At 44.5% G+C, this 22501-nt stretch overlaps 1 protein-coding gene across 2 annotated transcripts in view; it reads right to left on the reverse strand.

Annotated features, from left to right (window-relative positions):
- Positions 1-15705: 15705 nt before the first annotated feature.
- Positions 15706-22501, reverse strand: part of bckdha (branched chain keto acid dehydrogenase E1 subunit alpha) — a 50103-nt gene continuing 43307 nt past the window's right edge. Inside the window, exon 9 of one of the 2 annotated variants that reach the window (XM_072269883.1) lies at positions 15706-15769. In XM_072269883.1, coding sequence (XP_072125984.1) covers positions 15744-15769 — 26 coding nt within the window. In that variant the 3' untranslated portion in view covers positions 15706-15743. Of the gene's footprint in view, positions 15770-20139; positions 20449-22501 lie in introns of those variants that run through there. The other variant, XM_072269881.1, reaches the window with a different exon arrangement.

Below are 22501 nucleotides of genomic sequence, written 5' to 3' on the forward strand. Positions count from 1 at the left end.
TGCGTGCGTGTGTGTGTGTGTGTGTGTGTGTGTGTTTGTGTATGTGTGTGAGATATATACGCCAATACCCCACAGGTATAATATCATCTTCTGGTTGGGAGGCTGACCGGAGTTTAGACCCCAGCTGAACAATCTGAATCAGGCAGTGGATGAGATGAGAAGCTGTTTCATATCCAAATTTGCTAATAGTACGAAGCTGAGATATAGTATGAGCATGAAAGGCTTCAGTTGCACATAGGTAGTCTGTGAATGCGCAAGACTTGGCAGGTAGAATATAATGGGTAAGCCTGTGAAATGTCCAAAACTTAAAGTGAAGGTATGATACCTTTGTAGAAGGCGAGGGAATGTAATGTTTTGGTGTTCAGAGGGGGCTGGATGTTCTGGTTATGAAAATTAGTTAAATTTAACTTGCAAGCACAGCAAGAAAATTCGTTTTCAATTACTTGTAAGAGGATTTAAGTAAAAAAGACAGCAATATTTTCAAGTCAAGATGAAAATAACAAAATTAACAAATGGTGCAAACCGTTGAAAAGAGTATAAATAAGGAATGAACCCCGGGCTCCCCGAAATTGAGTACACAACCTCGAAGCCAGTTCAGCGTTGCAGCCGGTCCAGATTCCGATGGCTGCAGGCCGCAGCCACGGAGCCAGTTCATCGACGAGGCAAGTGCCGATGATTGCAGGCTTCAGGTGCAGCGTCAGTTCTGCACTGAGGTGAACAAAGTATGGGTTCGCCCTTCGTCCTCGACGCCTTGATCTTTTTTAATCTGGCTTGGCACTTAAATCGACTAAACTTGGGGTTATTTCCCGCTCTCGGTCCCTGGCCGCGCCGTTTCGATTCGGCCCGAGGCATTTGCTGCTGCGGCCGTACCTACATATCGGGGATCCAGTTCGCCAAAGCTTTTAAGATACTGCAAAAACACCAGGTGGAGCAGATTTATTACACTTCACTCGTCAGACAAATTTAATATCCTTACACTCCATCGCACCATTACCTTGGCGAGAGCGAGATTCCCGGATGAAATGTTGCCTCCCGAGTGCCAGGATCTGGGATATCTCAGACCGAGATCTCAGCATTCTTAGGAGGGAGGGTGAACAGCCAGAAGTTGTGGTCCATATAAGTACCAATGGCATGGGTCGGACGTGTGACGGGGTTCTGCAAACGGCGTTCGAGGACCTCCCGGGTTGTGAACTTAGGGTTGCTACCCGTGTTAGGTGCTAGTGAGGCAAGGACTACGAAGATTATACAGTTTAGTATAGGGCTAAGGAGCTGGAGTAGGAGGGAGAGCATAAGACGTTTAGACATTCCAACCAGGGTCTTCCAGGGAAGGTGGGACCTGTAGAGAAGGGACGGTTTGTACGTGAAATATGGGGGGGGGACTACTATCCCGGCGGGAAGGTTTGTTAATTCTACACGCTGGGGTTTAAACTAGTAGGTTGCAGGGGAATGGGAACCGGAGTGTCAGATCAGTTAGTAGAGAGGTTGTGGAAGCAGATGTTGGTAAGAACTGAGACAAAATTAGGAATCAAAAGGTAGAGCACGGTGCAACTCGTGTACTGAGCTGCGTGTATTTCAAGGCAAAAAAGTACCATAGGAAAGGCGGATAATAGTGCTGAAAATGAGGTAGCTGTTTTACAAACAGAGGCAATGTGCAGTGAGGAGAGGTTGTTGATAGGGCAAAATTTGAGTCAACAGGATGAATTGCAATGAAAAAGGCGTGCAAAGTCGAAAACGATTAGGGCTGAGGATGTTGTATCTGAATGCGTGCAGTATACAGAGCAAGCCACAAAAACTTGCAGCACCGTTGCAGATTGGCAGGTATGATGTTGTAAGCATTTCTGAATCATGGCCGAACGATTGTTGCTGAGAGCTGAACGTCCAAGGATACGCATTGTATCGAAAGGATAGACAGGAGAGCAGAGGGTGCAGAGTTGACCTGTTCATCAAATCATTAGAAGGAGGTGGTATGGGATCGGAAGCTATTGAATCGTTATGGATTGAGCTAAAAAATTGCAAGTGTAGACGCCCCTGACTGGAATTGTATACATACACCCAAACAGTAGTAAGGAGGTTGCCTATAAATTACAACGGAAGAAAGAACTTGCATGCAAAAAGGGCAAAGTTATAATAATCATGGGGGAGGTCAATATGCAAGTCGATTTGAAAAATCAGGTTGGTGCTGGATTCCAGGAAAAGGAATTTCAAGAGGACCTACGAGCTAGCCTTATAAAACAACTCGTGATTGAATCCACTAGAGGATTGGGTATTCTGCATTGGGTGTTGTGCAATGAACCAGAATTGATGAAAGAGTTTAAGGTCAAAAAAAAATCTTTAGGGGCAGGTGATCATAATATGATGGAATTAGACTATACTACATAGGAGTAGAATTAGGCTATTTAGCCCAACGAGTCTGCTCCACCATACAATCATGTCTGATCCTTTCTTCCCCTCCTCAACTGTACTCCCCAGCCTCTCCCCGTAACCTTTGACATCGTGGCCAATCAAGAACCTATCAATCACCACCTTAAATAAACCCAACGATCTGACCTCCACACCTGTCTGTAGTAACAGTTTGCGCAAACTTACCACTCTCTGGCTAAAGGAATTTCTCTGCATCTCTGATTTAAATGGACGCCCTCTACCCTGAAGCTGTGCCCTCTTGTCCTAGACTCTCCCACCATGGGAAACATCCTTTCCACATCTACTCTGTCTAGGCCTTTAGCATTAGAAAGGTTTAAATGAGATTACCCTCATCCTTCTAAATTCCAGCGAGTACAGGTCCAGGAACCATTAAAACAGCCCTCACATGTTAACCCTCCCATTCCTGCAATCATCCTTGTGAACCTCCTCTGAAGCCTTTCCAATGCCAGCACATCTTTTCTTCGATAAGCAGCCTAACACTGTTCACAATACTCCAGGTGAAGACTCACCAGTACCTTATAAAGCCTCAGCTTCACGCCCCTGCTCTTATATTCTATCTCTCTTCAACTGAAAGCTAATATTGCATATGCCTTCATTACCACCGACCCTACCTGCAAGTTAACCTTCAGGGTGTTCTACACAAAGACTCCCAAGTACCGTTGCATCTCAGATATTTGGATTTTCTTCCCGTTTAGAAAACAGTTCAAGCATTTCTTTCTTCTCCCATGGTATTATGGGCCCATGGTATTACAGGAACGGCTGTAATCTGAATAAAGCAGTGGCTGATTGGCAGGAGGAGAAGAGTGAGAATAAAGGCAGCCTTTTTGGCTTTTTGCCGGCGACGAGTGGTGTTCCACGAGGGTGTATGTTGAGACATTTTTTTTACGTCAACTGTCAATGATTTGGATAAATTGGATGATGGCTTTGTTGCGAAGTTTGAAGACGATATGAAGATAGGTGGTGGGGTAGTTTTGAGGAAGTAGAGAGGTTACAGAAGGAAAGTGAGCAATGAAATGGCAGATGGAATACAGTATCAGGAGTAATATGGTCATGCACTTTGGTAAAAGAAATGAACGGGTAGACTATTTTCTAACTGGAGAGAAAATAACAAAAAAAACTGGTACAAAGGGACCTGGGAATCCTTGTGCAGGATTCGCTAAAGGTTAATTTTCAGGTTGAGTCTATGGTGATGAAGGCAAATACAATGTTTTTTGATTCATTCACGGAACATGGGCGTTGCCAGCTAAAGCAGCATCTATTGTGCAACCCTAGTTGTCCTTGGGAAGGTGGTGATGAGCTGCCTTCTTGAACCGCTACAGTCCCTGAGGTGCAGACACACCCACGGAGCTGTTAGGGAGAGAATTACATAATTTTGATTCAACGACAATAAAGGAACTGCGATATGTTTCCAAGTCAGGATGGTGAGTGACTTGGAAGGGGTTTTCCAGGTGGTGGTGTTCCCAGGTATCTGCTGTTCTCGCCCTTCTAGATGGTAGTGGTCGTAGGTCTGCAAGGTGCTGCCTTAGGAACTTTGGTGTGTTGTTGCTGTGCATCTTGTAGATAGTGCACACTGTTGCAACTGTTGGTCGATGGTGGAGGGACTGGATGCTTGTGGAAGGGGTACCAATCAAGTGGGCTGCCTTGTACTGGATGGTGTCAAGCTTCTTGAGTGTTGACGGAGTTGCACTCATCCAGGCAAGTAGTGTGTATTCCATTACACTCCTTATATACAATTATATACAATGAAATATACAATTCATCATGTGTATTTAAGGCAGAAGTTGATATATTCTTGATTGGCCAGCGTACGAAGGAATACAGGGAGAAGGCAACAGATTTGGGCTCAAAGGAAAAAAATGAATCAGCCATGATGAAATGGTAGAGCAGACTCAACGGGCCAAATGACCTAATTCTGCTCCTTTATCTTAAGGTCTTTATTCCAAATCAGCTAATGCTCTATCCCCTTAACATGTATGTAGCCTCATGTATGGCTCCTTCTTAAAGGCGATATCTAAAGGCCTTATGTAAATCCAAGTGCAAAACATCCACCAATTTTATTTGTCCACCTTTCGACAATTCCAACAGATATGTCAGACAAGATTTTCCCGAAGGACCTGGGCATATTTTGCCGTGTACCTCCGAGTACCTTGGCACCACATCCTTAACAATCGACTCCAACCAAAATAGTCAGACTAACTGACCTATAATTTCCTTTCTTTTGCTTCCTTCTCTTTTTGAAGAGCGGAATGACATTTGAAATTTTTCAGTTCTCAGTAACGATGCCAGAAACCATTGATTCTTGAAAGATCAATACTAATGCCTCCGCAATATCTTCAGCTACCTCTTTCAGAACGCTGGTATGTAGCCCACCTGATCCAGGTGACTTATCTATCTTCAGACTTCCAGTTTCCCAAGCACATTCTCCATAGTAATGGCAACTTCACTCACTTCTGCCCCCTGACACTTTCGAAATTCCGGCATACTGCTAGTGCCTTCTGCAGTAAGGACTGATACAGAATACTCATTCAGTTCGTCCGCCATTTTCTAGTCTCCATCACTAACTCTCCTGCATTATTTTCCAGCGCTCCGTTGTCTACCCTCAGCTTTTTTTTACACTTTATATAGATAAAGAAACCTCTGGTCTCTCCTTTACTATTATTGGCTAGCTTACCTTCGTATTCTATCTTTTCCTACTGTATTACTTTTTAGTTGCTTGCTGTTGGCTTTTAAAAGCTTCACAATCGTCTAACCTCGCACTGTTTTGCTCTATTACATGTCTTTTTGGCTTTTATGTTGGATTTGACTGCTCTTGTCAGTGACGATTTCGTTATCCTGCCTTTAGTAATTATTTTCTTCTTTGGGATATACCTATTGTGCACCTTTCAAATGGCTCCCAAAAACTCCAGCCAATGCTGCTCTGTCGTTATCCCTACTCGGGTTCCTTTACCTTAAGCTTTGTAACTAATTCTGGTACATGGCACAACACCCAATCCAGAATAGCTGTTCCCCAGTTCAACCACGATCTACTCTAAAAAGGCATCTCATAGGCATTCTACAAATTCCTCCCTTGGGTTCAAGCAACAACCTGATTTCCCAATATATTTGCATATTGAAATTTCCCATGACTATCGTAGAAGAGAGGGATTTAATCTGCATGTTGTAATCTGTCATAATTACAAGAAGAAAACACAACTTGAAAAGTGTTGCAACATTGAAACCTCCCCGGAAATCCAGCAGCACATAAATGAAATGTTCAGCGACACTAATTCTTCAAGTTTCCAGTCAAAGAGAGGTCCTGCAGCACAAAGTCTCATGTCTCTTCAAGGCGAACATGCATCTACCAGTTCAGGCCGCTGCAAAGATATGGTACACGGTCATTGCTTTTATTGGAGTTCCTGGTAAGTTACTACTGCCTTCACAGTTTAGTCAGTCTCTGCTTGTGTGGCGATGTTTAAAAAGACTGTTTTGAGTTACTGTTGGTCGTTCTATAAATCAAGAATTAGGAAATCGGTGCCGTGCACTTGGTGTCCTGAATTACTTTATCTCTCAGCTAAAATTAAATTTAAGATCTAAATGCGGTTGACTTCTAGATTTTAAATCAACATGCTTTTAAAACATATTTGGGCAACATATTATCTCCTGTCCATCGGTTTCACCTATTACATCCCAGCCTCTGTTTCTCTCCATCCGGTTCCATTTGCCATCGGTCCATCATCCCCTCCCTATCTTCTTTCACATCACCGACCAGACTCCATCCCAGTCCTACATATTGCTACATCATGGCAATCTTTCCATTCCCTCTCAGTCCTCTTGCCATATCTCAATCAGAAACATTAACGTATACCTTTTGCCTCCACAGATGTAGTTTGACCCACTCAGTTCATCCAGTGCTCTGTTTCAGCTCTAGATTTTAGCATCTATTGTCTCTTGGATAATACAGCATTCTGTATGTTACTGACGGTATGTTGCGCTATGTTGATTTATCTGGGTTGCCAACTGGAATGGAATGATTAACTCCAGAGGGCATGTGACATTGTAAAATTATACTTAAGTGTATGCCAACATCTAGGTGTAAGAATCATAACCTCAGTGGCGAGTGTTAACAGGAGCATCTATCTCTAAAAAAGTCTATTGCATGTTAACTGAACTGGGATTCCCGACCATAGACACTAAATGGAAGTTGACTCGATCATGTGCAAAGTGATGCAGTTTGGAAGGTTGAACAAGTGTTGGTTATACATGGCAAATTGTACTGCCCCAGGGAATGGTGATGAACAGATGGCTTTAAAGTGGCAGCAACAACCGTTTAACTGTAGAATAAGGTATGTAGTACTTTGACTTCGCCAAATGTCACATAGAATGTCACTGACTTCGGATATGGCCCAAGTGTGGAGCGAGAGACCCTTGAGCGAGTCAACAGCTTTAATACAAACGGAATTTGTTGGGGGGACAATAAACCCTAGGCCAAACAAGGCCTTTAACTGAAACTCTCAAATGGAAAACGAAGCCAACACTGAGGGTGAAAGGTACAACTAAATATTAAACGAATACCGCTAGTGTTCCGAGTCAGTTGACTCGACAGTCCAATTTTCTCAGACGAGGCCGAATGCAAGCAGGCAGCGAGAAGTTACTGTGCTTTGCTCAAGTCTCGACAAGTACTACGACGAAAAGAATACAGTACAGTTAAATGCTATCACAAAAAATTAATAACTAGCTAACACTTGCATATTCACAACAGCATTTGCCGTATCTGTTGCGCTGCCGAATCCGTGGTTGTGACATGGAATTAAAAACAGTGGTTTCATTTGTATAAAACACTGGTTAAACCACACCTGCAGCATTCTGATTGTTGTGGTCAGCACACCATAGAAAAAGATGTGAATGCACCGAAGAGGATGCAAAGGAGATTCGCTGGGATGTCGTCGTTTGCATTTGAGCACTTCAGTAATCAGGGGAGGTTAATAGGCTAGATGAGCTTTACTGGAGCGGAACAGGTTGATGGGCGACCGGACAGAGTTATACAACTGTGTGAGGGGTGTAAATGTGAAGACAGAATATTCTGCCCGTGAATGTTATATCTAACGTATCAGTTCAGAGGTTTACGGTGAAAGTGAGGTTGTTAACGGGATTTTTTCACCCTGAGGAAGTGGTAAAACAGACCTCTCAAAATGTTTTAGAAGCATCGTGCATGCATAATCGACCAGGCGCCAAAGACAAGTACTTAATATAATAAGTAGACTGGAGAAATATTACCTCCTATTCCAGCTGATCAGTCCACACATGACGCCATGAACAGAAAATTGCCCAACTTCCAGTAGACTGCTCCCCTTCACTCATTTTTCTGCTACTGATCTTTTGAGATTTTCCTACATTAACTTCGGGCCGTAACTCAGTCTTTTTTCCCGTCCTATACCAATTCCATTAGCCCGTCACCCACACAGTCCTCCGACTGGATCACACACCACCACTCCCCGCCCCCCAATGTCCACATCTCCCTTCCCACCTCACTCCTTCGATTCTGTTCTCCGCGTTCTAGTTGGCTGTGTGATTTGCATTTTTTTTTCTTTTGTGCGGGGTGAGTTATTACTTTTTGATCAGATCGATGCCTTTGCTAATAAAATGTAATCTGTGTTGACAAGTACAATGGTCAGTAAGCTCTAATCCCTCTCTCTCTCTCTCTCTCTCACACACACACACACACACACACACACACACACACACACACACTTGCTTTCTAGTGAACTTCGTGGCGATCGTGATCCTATCCTGGGGCAAGTGCGGGCTCTCCAGATGCACCACTCTGTATTTGGTGGCCATAGCTGCGGCGGATCTACTGACCACTATCACTCAGGTCATACTACGACGGATCAATATTTACTATTTCCCCTGGAATGTCCTGCGTATGACTCCTGTCTGCAAAGTCCTCTAAGTCCTCAGGGACGCAGCCAGGCGCTGTTCCGTCTGGTTCACCGTTACTTTCACCTTTGATCCATACGTGGCTATTTGTTGCCAGAAGCTAAAAGATAAATATTGCACTGGGAAAACTGCAACGGTGGTTCTGACAGTAACTGGCTCTCTGGTCTGTTTCAAAAACATTCCCAAGTATTTTATTCTGGAACCCTGGACAATCATCGATGGCATTTCTTGGTTATGCTTTTTTAAGCCAGGTTATTTCACTGAACCGGGGTGGGAGGGATTTGACTGGTTTGACGCAATTTCAACCCCGTTGCTTCCATTTGGTTTGATCTTGTTGTTTAATGTTCTGACGGTCAACCATGTATTGGTAGCCAGTCGCGTACGCAGATCACTGAGAGGTCAAAACAAAGGTGAGAAAACTCGTGACCCTGAGATGGAGAGCCGTAGGAAGTTTATAATTCTACTCTTCACACTCTCTGCCAGCTTCATCCTCCTGTGGCTGCTCTACGTTATAGACTCCTTCTTCTATTCCATTGCCGGGATATCTACCAGCGATTACAACAATGCTCAGTACATCTCTCGTCACGTCGGTGTTATGTTCCTGCATTTAAATTGTTGTACGAACACATTTATCTATGCCGTGACTCAGTCCAAGTTCAGAGAGCAGCTGAAGAGCATGGTCAAATATCCTGTAACTTCAATTATTCGATTAATTAACAAATAAAAGAATTGAGTTCTGCCATTAGCGTGTACTTACTTCGCTTTACAGCGCAACGCTTTACCGTACAGGCGACCCAAATTCAATGCCAGCCGCTGCCTGTAAGAAATTAGTACGTTCTCCCCGTGACCGCATAGGTTTCTTTACCACAGCCCAAAGAAGTACCGGGTGGCAGGTTAATTGGTCATTATAAATTGACCCTTGATTAGACTGGGATTAATTCGGGGGAATTGTTATGTGGAGCGGCTGGGGGGGCCGAGAGGGCCTCTTCTGCGCTGTATATCAATAACTAACTAACTAACTTACTAACGGAATAGATGCATTGGGTCGTACAGAGAGTTGACAGCTGAGAGTTGAAAGCTGAGCCAAGGTTGGTACGGGTAAACGAAAATAAACTGTCACGGAATCCGCTGTTTACCTTCAGAACAAAACTTTCTCTTTATTACAGGCGGACGTCAGCAGTGGAGTCGCCCATTCCGGGGCGAACGCGGCGGTTTTCACTAATAGAACGACGTGAGGCGTTTTTCGTAAAAGAAAAACCGTAACATCTCATTTATTGTACTCCAAACACTAAACACAAAAATCACGGGAACAGAACTTCGCCTAATACGTCATCACGTCCGACCAGCCTCTAATGAGGAACCCCAAATGAGTGTCGGTTGTTTGAGAAATATACGTTTCCGCCAATTGCATTGCCCTGCACAAACCCCACCCACCACAGAATTTACTAAATCCGGCGTTGGGAGCCTGTCGGGAACTCATACGAGCCGCCGGGCTCGAGTCGGATGTTCCATGCGTGGAGAAACAGCAGGTGCTTCTGACAATTTCATAGGTGAGGTCACACGCTCACGGCCATGTCGTGACGGCAGGGTCTTGGTAGCGGAATCCTCCAAATTTTAGTCGATCGTTTTAAGCGATCTACCGAAACACGTTCAGGTTTGCCCCTCTTATCTGGGATAAAATCGTTTCCCTCCGTTCCAAAACGCGGAAATGGTCATCATAAATAGGCCTTAAGATTTGTTTGTGTGCAGCATACCCGACGAAAACAAACGAGCCGAATTGTAACTCTAGACTGTTGCACTCCATGACGGGAGGTAGCAATTGAAGCAAAGGAATTGGTTTTACTGAGGGGGGTGGAATGCTATTGAGAGGCCTACCAGGCGGTCATGGCGTCAGGAATAAAATCACCTGCCCGTATATCAACTCTGCCGCGGACCACTTCAGATCAGCCTTTGGAGCTCCTCTGAGCTTCAGCAGAGCTCACGAGAGACGAAAAAGAAAGAACCCATTAGTCAGGAAAGCTCTGAACAGCCTTTAAGGAGCGGTGTGAAACCGCTAAACATAGGCCATTGGACTGTGGGTGATACGCCGTGGGGTGATGCCACCCAACGTTGAGGTTCAGGGCCATTGCAACCGAGAGGGCTGATATGAATTGGGTACAGCGGTCAGTAGAAGTGTCAGATGAAGTGCCAACCGACTAAGCCAGGTGCTGTTGAACGCCCGAGCCATTTCTGCGGCCGTCGCCGATGATAGAGGGTCGACCTCTGGTCACCTGGTGCTACGGTCCACTATGGGAAGGAGGAGCATGGAACCGTAGGGGATCAGGAGCAATAAGGTCCACATTGACATTGTCCAGCTATCGCTCAGGCACCTCAAAAGGCGACAATGGCGCCAGGACATGACGGTTAATTTTTGTCCGCTGGCACGGCACAAAGGCTATACTCCAATCACGCACGTCCTTTCGAAGGACTTGCAACACATATTTTAGTGCACCCAGTTTCTCTGGGGCCTTCCAGCCCAGATGCGAAAGTCCGCCTCCAGACTGCGGGCACTATGGTGCGAGGCCGACCGGTTCAGACCGCACACAAGAGAGAAACCCCAGTTTCCCCGAACTTAATGTCAACTGGTAAGCTCAGTAAGCATGGACTCTGGGATGGATGGCCGTGAGATGCAATCAGGCACGGCATCATTTTTCCCCTTGATATGTTGTATATCAGTTGTGAACTCTGATGTGCAGGTCAGGTTGCGTTGCTGTCGTGCAGACCGAGGGTTTGCAGTTACAAGGGTTTTGTGGTCCACTAACGCTGTGAAATGGTGACCCTCTTCGAGAAGAAAGTGAAAATGGTAGACAGCCAGATAGAGACCGAGAAGCTACAGTTCTTTTCGGGGGGCGGAGCTGTCGTCTGAAGAAGGCGAGCGGCTGCCACACGCCTCCGACCAACTGTTAGTGCACAGCACCCACGGCATAGTCTGAGCCGTCAGTAGTAATGGTTATGGGTGCGTTGGGCTGCAGGTGAGCCAGTGGGGTCGCGTTGGAAAGAGCTCGCTTTGTATCCCAGACCAAATGCCCTGGTTAGGTCCACTGAGCATTTAAGCACTTGATAAAGGGTATTGTCTTTAACTCAAATTATATTTATTAACATTTAAATATATACAAGTATTTAATGTATACAGCCGTATAATATATATAGAAACGAGAAAACGTTTCTTCGAACTTCGAAACACAGTAGTACACATAACACACGATACACATGATAACTTATGATGGGAAGGATAAAATCTACAGATGAATCGTACATAAATAACAAACTAAAGTGTACTAAAATTAACAGATTAAACAGTGACACTTCGAATACGTTGTGGCCGGGAGTGCAGAAGCCTAATGGCCTGGGGAAAGGAACTTCCTCATCCTAAAAGCTCTTGTTTTTATGCATCGTAGTCTCCTGCCTGATGGTAGAAAGTCAAAGAGGATTTTCGATGGATAGGTGAGATCATTGATAGTACTAAGGGCCCTGCGATGGCACCGCTCCTGATAAACGTCACCAATGCATGGTAGGGAGACCGCTATGATCCTCTCAGCTGTTCTCACAGTCCTTTTAGGGACTTCTGGTCCGATGCTCGATGGCTCCCATAGCAGATGGAGATGTACCTCGTCAGGACGCTCTCAACAGTGTTCCGGTAAAACTCAGTTAAGATTAGAGGGCGGCAGTTGGTGGAAGTCACGCTTCCCTCAATGTCCTTAGGAAGTGGAGGTGCTGTGTGCCTTCCTGTTCAGAGAGGCGATAGTAATAGACCAGGTGATGTCATCCCTGATGTGAACTCCCAGGATCTTGGTGCGCTTAACTTTCCCTATGGAGCAGCCATGTCTTCGCAGAGGAGTTGGTGTGTCTGTGCCTTCCAGAAGTGCACAATTATTTCATTTGACTTCTCCACATTCAGGCCTGCGTTCTTATTCTCACACCAATCCACCAGCCGCTCCACTTCCGCTCTGTACACCGTCTCGTCATCGTTCTCTATAAGGCCAACCACTGTTGCGCCATCTGCAAACTTGATGACACGGCTTGAGCTGGATCCTGTGAGACAGTCATGCGTCAGCAGTATGAACAGCAGCGGGCTGAGCAGACAGCCTTGGGGACCGAAAGAGCTCAGCGTAATGGGAGAGATGCTGTTGCCCACACAGACTGACTATAACTTTACCGTTCAGAAGTACCGTATCCAATTGCAGAGGGAGATGTTGAGACCCAGCGAGGACATTTTCCCCAACACTCGCTGGTGTATGATGATGTTGAGCGTCCAAATGAAGTCTATAAACAGCTGTCTAGCATATGAGACCCCCTTTTCCAGGCGGGACTGGACAGAGTGGAGGGTAGAGGCTATTGCATCATCAGTGGAACGCTTTGTGCCGTAGGCGAACTGGAACGCTTCCAGGGTAACCGCGAGAAGGACTTTAATGTGCTCCATGAACAGCCGCTGAAAGCATTTCATAATGGCTCCCTCAGCCATCTTAGCAAGCCCCCTCTCGCCCTTGAGTTGCATTAGGGGCGGCTATGAGAACTTGATCAGGCATTGGCTGTATGAAGAGTTCAGCAATGTTGATTTCCCAGGCGAGACAGCACGTGCTCCATAAACGCCGAGAGTTTAGCATCGCCGAGGACGGGCAAGCAGAGCAACTACTTGGCACATTTAGACTCCGATAGTCTGTAGAAGATGAGTTTTCAGCGGTTGGTATTTATTGCGTTCAGGCGGGTGTTCCAGTAGACTCGATACTCTCGCAGGCGTGGAGTTGCTGAGAGATGCTACCACCAGAAATATTCGGTGTTGTCGGCGGAGATATCTCGCAGCGCGAATTGGACCTCAGCTTGTACAAACCAAGCAACGCCATTTTGCTCCCAAAACTGCAGTTAACTGCAGTAAACGTAGGGCTGTTAATAGCCTCAAAATTCCGTAAAGTGCTGGACGGAAGCTTCCCATTGTACACATAATGTCAAAGAGTCACAGGTTGTATCTCGGACCGGTATGAGCCCGTTACACACTTTCCCTGCCTGGTACCAACCCTGTAAGGTCCCCAGTCATCCATCTGCAACACAATTATCCCACTTTCTCTCCGTACTACAGAAACAATGTCCCCATTATAATAGGTCGACCTGAAGCCCTGTTACCGATGGTGCGAAGGGATATGCCCATGATTAGGCAGTCCTGCCGAAGTGTCTTGGGCCGAATCGTCGACTGTACTTTTTGCTACCTGGCCTTCTGGGTTCCTCCAGCATTTTATGCGTGCTGCTTGCATTTCCAGCAACTACAGATTCAATACTTGTTTAGGGATGTCTATTTGATGGTTAGCATGGATCTAGAAGGCGATGTTTTATGATTCCGGACACCAGCACGGAATTGACAAGTTTCAGAAAATGACATTCGAACCCTTTTTCTAATGTTCCAGCAACGGCTACCATTCTTTTCAGGATTCTCTGCAAACTTCATATCTAACTTCCATTTTCTAATTTACACAAGAGACATTTAACTTGCATGTTGTAATCTGTCATATTTATTTTTTAAACAAACATCCTGGAAGGTGTTGCAACTTTGAAATCTCCCCTGAGATCATTCAGCATACAAAAGAAATGTTCAGAGAGTCTACCACTTCGGAGCTCCATTCCAAGAGAGTTTCCTGCAGCACAAAGTCACACGTCTCTTCAGACCGAACATGCATCTACCGGTTCAAACCGCTGCCAAGATATGGTACACGATCATTGTTTTTACGGGAGTTCCTGGTAGGTTCCTACTGTCTTCACAGTTTAGTCAGTCTCTGCTTGTGGGTGGATCTTTTGATTTGATAAGACTATTTTGATTAAAGTGAATACTTACTGTTCAGTACTATATAGATCTGTAATGAGGAAATCGGTTCGTTGCACTTGACGTCCTGAATTAGTGCGGTATTTTATCCCTCAGCTAATACTAAACTTGTGCTCAAAATGCGGTTAACTTTTGGATTTTAAATCAAGGTAATACTGAGACATATTTCGACAATCTATCATCTCCTGTCTATACGGTTTCACCTATTACGTACCATCCTATCTTGCTCCCCACCTGGTTACATTTGCCCATCATCCCCTCGTCTGTCCATTGTCCTCACCCCATCTTGTTCAAGTCCCCCACTAGCTTCCATCCCAATCCTATTTACTGCCGATCTTTCCATTTGCGCGCACTCCTGTTCCAATACTTCAATCCGGAACTTTAACTTATACCTTTTGCATTCACAGGTGCTGATCTGAGTTCATCCAGAGCTCTGATTTTATTCTCGGTTTTAGCATCTATTTTCCCTTGGACCATACAGCATTGAGAACACATGGCACTAAATATAGCAAGCTGATTCGGTGTCATGGAGTATTTGTAACTGAACTCCGTGTCCTAAACTGAGCGGACCTTCCAAATTGGCTGTATATTTCTGACCGTGTGTTGCACTCGAGGTATTTGATTATGTGAGTTGCCAGCTGGAATAGAATGCTTAACTCCATTGAGCATGTGACGGTGTAAAATTGTGCTAGGTATGTGCCAAGATCTAGGTTTGAGACTCATGACTTCAGTGTGTTAACAGGAACATCTATCACTAAAAAAATCTACTGCGAGTTACCAACACTGGGATTCCTGACCATAGTCACGAAATGAAGGTTGATCCTATCACTTGCAAAGTGATGCAGTTTGGAAAGTTAGACAAGTATTGGATGTACATGGTAAATGGTACTGCCCCAGGGAGTGTTCATGAACAGTGGGACGTTGTGGTATAAGTCCATCGCTCCCTTCAACTGGGAGCAATAGTAGCATGGCTGAGCAAGTGGGCATATGGTCCGTTGGGCTTCGCCAATTTCACGTAGAATATAAGGCCGGATTTTCATTGTAATAACTTCATATAAAACACTGGCTAAACCACACCTGTAGTGTTCTGTACTGTTCCGGTCACCACACTATAGAAACGTATGCCGATGCACTGAAGAGGAAACAAAGGAGATTCACCAGCCTGGTGCTTGGATCGGACTAGTTCAGTAATAAGAACAGATTGATAGACTGTACGAGTTTTCCTTGGAGTGGGAGAGGCTGATGGATGACCGGACACAGTTATAAAAAATTATGAAGGCTGTAGATGTGGCAAATAGAGAGACTGTTTACCCCATGAAGGTAATGTCTAATGAAGGGGTTTAGGTGCTTCGTTCCACGCTGAGGAAGTGGTAGGACAGACACTCTCAAAATATTTTAGAAGCGTTGTGCAAGCATAAGAGACTAGGCACCAAAAACAAGTATTCAGTACAACTTATTTAGTTAATTACTTAGTTGGTCGGTAGATTTTCTATTTGCTCACTTGTGTTCCTTTGCTCATTTGCTGGGTCTTTGTGGAGAGATCTTCAATGATTCTATTTTATTTCTTTGTTCTGTAGTGAATGCCTGCAAGTAAATGAAACTCGGGGTAATATATGCTGAAATGTGCATAAGAATTTTAACAATAAAGTTATTTTGGTTTAAACTTTAATATGTGGACTCGAGGAATGGTATTCCCTATTCCAACTGGTTAGTCTACAGCACCACGCCATGAACAGAGAATTGTCTGACTACCAGTAACTGGTCCCACTTCCTCTTCTTGTTTGCTACTTAGCTACTGAGTTCTTCCTAAATTAACCTCGGCCCCGGCACTCGTTTTCTTTCCCGTCCTACACTCTCTCTGCTTGCCCGTCACCCTCACATCCTCCGAATGGTTCATCTTCCCCAAGTTGTGCCCTTCTCATTCCCCCTTCACTCACTGGATTTCATTCTCCACCTCCTGGATTGCTGGATGCTTGGCTTTTTTGTGAGTTTCTACTTTTTGATCAGTTTCATGTTTTTGGTAGTGAAATGTAAACTTTACTGAGCAAGGTGTATGATCAGTAAATTCTAACCTCTCTCTCTCTCTCTCTCTCTCTCTCTCTCACACACACACACACACACACACTTGCTTTCTAGTGAACTTCGTGGCGATCGTGATCCTATCCCGGGGCGAGTGCGGGCTCTCCAGATGCACCACTCTGTATTTGGTGGCCATGGCTGCAGCGGATCTACTGACCATTATCACTCAGGTCATACTATGACGGATCAATATTTACTATTTCCCCTGGAATGTCCTGCGCATGACTCCGGTCTGCAGAGTCCTCTACGTCCTCAGGCACGCAGCCAGGGGCTGTTCCGTCTGGTTCACCGTTACTTTCACCATTGACCGATACGTGGCTATTTCTTGCCAGAATTTAAAAGATAAATATTGCACCGGGAAAACTGCAACGGTGGTTCTGACAGTAACTGGCTCTCTGGTCTGTTTCAAAAACATTCCCAAGTACTTTATACTGAAACACTGGGTAATCATCGATGGCATTTCTTGGTTATGCTTTTTTAAGCCAGGTTATTTCACTGAACCGGGGTGGGTGGGATTTGATTGGTTTGACGCAATTTCAACCCCGTTGCTTCCATTTGGTTTGATCTTGTTGTTTAATGTTCTGACAGTCAAACATATATTGGTAGCCAGTCGCGTACGCAGATCACTAAGAGGTCGAAACAAAGGTGAGAAGACCCGTGACCCTGAGATGGAGAGCCGTAGGAAGTCTATAATTTTACTCTTCACACTCTCCGCCAGCTTCATCCTCCTGTGGCTGCTCTACGTTATAGACTCCTTCTTCTATTCCAATGCCGGGATATCTACCAGCGATTACAACAATGCTCAGTACATCTTTCGTCACGTCGGTGTTATGTTTCTGCATTTAAATTGCTGTACAAACACGTTTATCTATGCCGTGACTCAGTCCAAGTTCAGAGAGCAGATTGCGACCATGGTCAAATATCCTGTAAGTTCAATTATTCGATTAATTAATAAATAAAACAATTTGAGTTCTACAGTTGTATTGGGTCGGGCAGAGAGTGGACTCCGTGAGTGTTTGCAAAACTGAGCCGAGGTTTGTGCATGTAATCAAAAAAAAATTCATATGGATTCATCCGGCTGTTTCCTCCAGAAACAAATTTCTCTTTTATTATAAGCGAACGTCAGCGGTGACGATAGTCGTCCCATAGCGAATGTCCCCTAATCCAAAGTTTTCACTATTCTTACGCTATTTCGAATGTGGTTTATCCCCCACTACCTCTGCCCAACATGCGCCCTATATATGGAGAGTGACATCGGCCTTTTTCAGTGTGCCACAGGGCCTGCGCTCTGCGTTAATTGTGTGCAGTTTCGCTTTTACATCATATGTACAATGGGAAGCCTCCGTCCTGCAGTTTACGGAATTGTAAGGGGGCTACTACAGTTTGTAGCTCGGGCCGGTTTGAGCCTGTGTCAGACTTTCTCTGACTGGTAGCAACCCTGTACAGTCCCCAGTCCTCTATAGAAGGCATCTATATATAACTTGCGAGACCATGGATCTGCGTCACTCTCCGGGACGCAGGCCTGGGCGCGGTTGTATGGAAGACCGGCGGTTGCCCATGCTGCGAGTCTCCCCTTTCCTCGAGACCAATGTTGTCCAAGGGAAGGGCAAGGGCCGATACACAGAGCACTGTGTGGTTAAGTGCCTTGCTTAACGACACAACAGGCTTCCTCGGCTGGGGCTCGAACTCACAACCTTCAGATCGCTAGTCGAATGCCTTAACCACTTGGCCACGTGCCCACTGATCTCGATATTCAATCTTCTATGTGCAAAATAAAATATAATTATCCCCCTATCACTCTGTGCCTCAGGGCCATTTCCCCCACCACAGAAAGTCAGCTTGCATCCTGCTGATTCCCCTGTTACCGACGGTAGGGCGGGATGTGCCGGGATGCAGAAGGTAGAAACCATGAATCCCCAAAGCTTCGTACATTATTGCGCATTCAATTTACCCCACAAAACCACCACGTAACCATTTAAATTCTATGCCTCTGACAATGAAGACCTTCCTCACCAACTTATACATCTGTGGTGACACCTTTTTTAATTACTGAACTTATATCCCAGATACCAACGCTCCCTCTAATTTTTTAACAGCTGCATATTGCTCTGAGTGAGAAATTTTCACATGGCCTGAAAACTGCGCGGCTCTTTAAATGTTATTTTATAATATAAATACTTTGAATGAAAACTTAAAATTCAATTCCTTTTGATTCTATTTAATAATTGAAGAGTTCAATAAAATACAGTACAACAAAGAAAATATTTTGAGATTCGTAAACTTCTTATTGTCTGTCTTTATTACGAATCCATTGCCCATAAATACTGTCCAGACGAATTTCACATCCAGGTGAAAGATACGTCATAATCCTCATCAGATCATCCAAACGTTCCACTTCTAGTCTGCTGCTGGATTTACATTTCATTCCATTCATGGGACTGAAATGTTCCAACGATGTCACAAGAGTTGACAGTTCTTCAAATTCTTCACTTCTAACCGCGTAGTACAAAATATCAGTGAACGTCTTATTTGCACCAGTCTTAAATATCTCAGAACTTCCATTATGAGTTTGTTGTCACAATTTGTGTCAGTGTTGTGATGTGAGGAGCTGATAATGCAAATACGTTCAAGCTCTACCACGTTTCAAAGTAAAGTTTGCGCTCCGTTTATTTAGAAAATGTATGGATTGCATTCATTAACAACGTTAATTACATGGTATTTCACAATTATCAACAATTTTCATATTACTTGCGAACTTATTAATCACAAACATTCATAGCTAGATTGTTAATGAAAATGACGAAGAGTAAGGATTCTAGCATCGATTACTAAGGTACGCCACTGGATTTTCGAGTCACCATTCTCCCTATTTCCTGTCACCAAGCCAACTTTGGATCCAATGTGCCAACTTGATCTCGTTTGTTCTAACCTTATGAATTGATGTCCCAAGTGGGACTTTGTCAAATGACTTGATGCAGTCCACGTAAACTGCACAAACTGTACTGCCCACATCAATGTATTTTGTTAGTTCTTTGAAATGAAAACCTACTTAGAGCAACAGAGTCATAGAAAATTACAGCAGAGGAACAGGCCTGTCGGTCCATGTTGAAACATTTCAATTGCCTACTCCCATCAACCTGCACCAGGACCATAGTCCTCCATACCCCTACTCTCTAAGCGCCTATCCAAACTTCTCACATGCACTGAAATCGAGTTTGTATGCATCACTTGCACCAGCAGCTTGTTCCACACTCTCTTGACCTGCTGGATGAAGAAGTTTCCCCTCGTGTTCCCCTTAAACTTTTCACCTTCAACCATTAACCTGAAGCCTCACTGTAAAAGCTATCTTGCAGTTACCCCATCTATATCCCTCATAATTTTTTATCCCTCCATGAAATCTCCTCTCAACCTTCTATGTTCCAAGCAAAAAAGTCCTAACCTATTCAATCTTTCCTTATAACTTTGGTCCTCCAGACCTGACAACATCCTTGTAAATTTTCTCTGTACTCTACATATCTTATGTACATCTTTCCTGTAAGGAGGTAACCAAAACTGCATGCAATACTCCAAATTAGGCCTCACCAATGTCTTCTACAACTTCAACATAACAGCCCATCTCCTGTACTCAAAGCAGTGATTTTAGATTATAAAGACACGTAGTCCTCTTTTATTGTCATTTAGTAATGCATGCATTAAGAAATGATACATTATTTCCTCCGGTGTGATATCACAAAACACAGGACAGACCAAGACTGAAAAAACTGACAAAACCACATAATTATAACATATAGTTACAACAGTGCACAATACCATAACTTGATGAAGAACTCAATGAGCACAGTAAAGTCCAAAGTTTCTCAAATGTCCCACATCTCACGCAGAAGGGAGAAGGAAGAAAAACTCTCCCTGCCATGCTGACCACAATCTGATTCTGAGTCATCCGAAAACTTCGAGCTCTGATCAGCTCTCCGACACCGAGTACTGAGCGCTATCTCTGTCCGAACGATTCGATCTCCGTCTCTGTTGCCAAAAGCAGGCAAGCCCGGGGATTTTGAGGCCTACTGTCCGAAAGATTCCCGACCACACAGTGATGACAGCAGCGAACGGGCGTTTCAGAAATTTCTCCAGATGTTCCTCTGTGCTTTCATGTCCATTCTCCATCAAATCAGAATTGTCCACGGCCCCTATTTAACAGATACGATATCATTTTCACTGGAGGGCTGCGCACACGCAGGCGCGTCGCCATCTTCTCCTCCCGCCTTTTTAAGAAGGCCAATGTGTCAAAAGTTTTCTTTATGGCACTATTTACCCTGTGACAGCACTTTCAATTAATTATGGACCTATATTCCCAGATCCCTTGTTCTCCCACATTCCTCAGTCCCCTACCATTCACTATATAAGACCTACCCTAGTTGGTGCTACTGAAGTGCAAAACCTCGCACTTGTCTGCATTAAGTTTCATCCGCCACTTTTCAGCCCATTTTTCCAGCTGGTCCAGATCCCGCTGCAAGCCATGATAGTCTTCCTTGCTGCCCATTACACTACAGTCTTGGCATCAACCACAAACTCGCTGATCCATTTAATCACAAGCAGGCTTCAGTTATACCAATGCCCAAGAAGAACGTGGTGACCTTCCTCAATGACTATTGTCCAGTAACACTTACTTCCACAGAGATAGAATGCTTTGAGAGGCTTGCATTGAAGTATTTCAACTCCTGCCGATGAAGCAATCCCCTCCAATCAGGAACATGGTAAAGAAACCACAGTACTCACACCACCAGTTTCAGAAGCAATTACTACCCTTCAACCATCAGCCTCTTGAGCCACAGAGGGTAACTGCACTCCACTTGCCCCATAATTGAATTGGACTCACTTTTAAGGACTCTTCATCTCATGTTCTCGAATCTTCTTCTTCTTCATCCTCTTGCGCCCTTAACTCCTGGTGGAGTCGTCGGTGCGCCATCATGACAAAATTTGCCCCAGTTTGGTGTGCTCATCATGCGGCGTGTCTTGGGCATCTGAAACCTGGCGGAGCCCATCCCTCTCCAGGTTTGACCACAGCTGGTTTCCTCCAGCTAGGTGGCTCACCCTGGCATTGAATACGTGGCCGTTATAGTTCATCTGAGAACCTTTCCACCCCGGCCGGTGACTTCATCATAGAAATCATTTGCCCAGTGGTGCCGCGTTAACACCACCCCCTCACGTGGTTTAGCCCGCCAGCTGTAGCGGTTTACCGGGGTATGGCGCTTCGAGCCAACACGTGAGAGATTTAGGAGATGGATGAGGACCAGTGATGCCCGTCCACCCTGTCTAGTAGGGAGCAGCATGTCAGACATTAAAGGTACTACCTGTATCCAGAGCCCCCTATACCCCATGTTCTCAATACTTATTGTTTATTTTTTATTTATTTATTTATTTTTGTATTTGCACAGATTGTTATCTTTTGCACACTGGTCGAACACCCAAGTCGGTGTGGTCTTTCATTTGATACTGTTATGGTTATTATTCTATGGATTTATTGAGTATGCCCACAGAAAATGAATCTTGGGTTGTATATGGTGACATACAATATACGTACTTTGATAATATATTTATTTGAAATTTGAACTATCCCTCCTGCTTGATGGGTGTTGCGAGAAGGGAGCATGGCCTGGATGACTGGGTGGAGGGGGGGGGGGGGTCCTTGATTATTGATGCTGATTTCCAGTTGCAGGATACCTTGTAAATGTGTTCAGTGATGGGGAGGGATTTACTTGTCATGCATTGTGTTGTGTCCACAACCTTCTATAGACTTTCTCATTCCTGGGCATTGATATTTCCATGCCAGGGTTTGATACAACCAGTGAGGATGCGTTCCACTGTGCATCTATCGAAGTCTGTCAAAGTTGACATGCCAAATCTACACAAACTTCCTGTAATTGCTTAGTTTATCCCGGCTGCTCTTCTTGAATAAAGGAAATATATTTGCTGCCTTCCAGTCATCTTGCACATCACCTATGGCCAGTAAGCCAGTAGATATTTACAAATCTCTGATTGTTCCCCATCAATCCCTTCCCTTACTCCTCATAGCGGTCAGGGATACATCCACCTCGTGAATATCTAATATCTCCTTTTTAAATGTTAACAAGTCAGGAGCGAGTAGAGTGGAGAATCCCTAGACTAGATCCAAGGATGACCAGTTTTAAAAGTTCAAAGTAAATGTTATTATTAAATTACATATACAGTATATCACCATAC

Source organism: Mobula birostris, chromosome 10, assembly GCF_030028105.1.
Source record: "Mobula birostris isolate sMobBir1 chromosome 10, sMobBir1.hap1, whole genome shotgun sequence".
Taxonomy (NCBI): Eukaryota; Metazoa; Chordata; class Chondrichthyes; order Myliobatiformes; family Myliobatidae; genus Mobula; species Mobula birostris.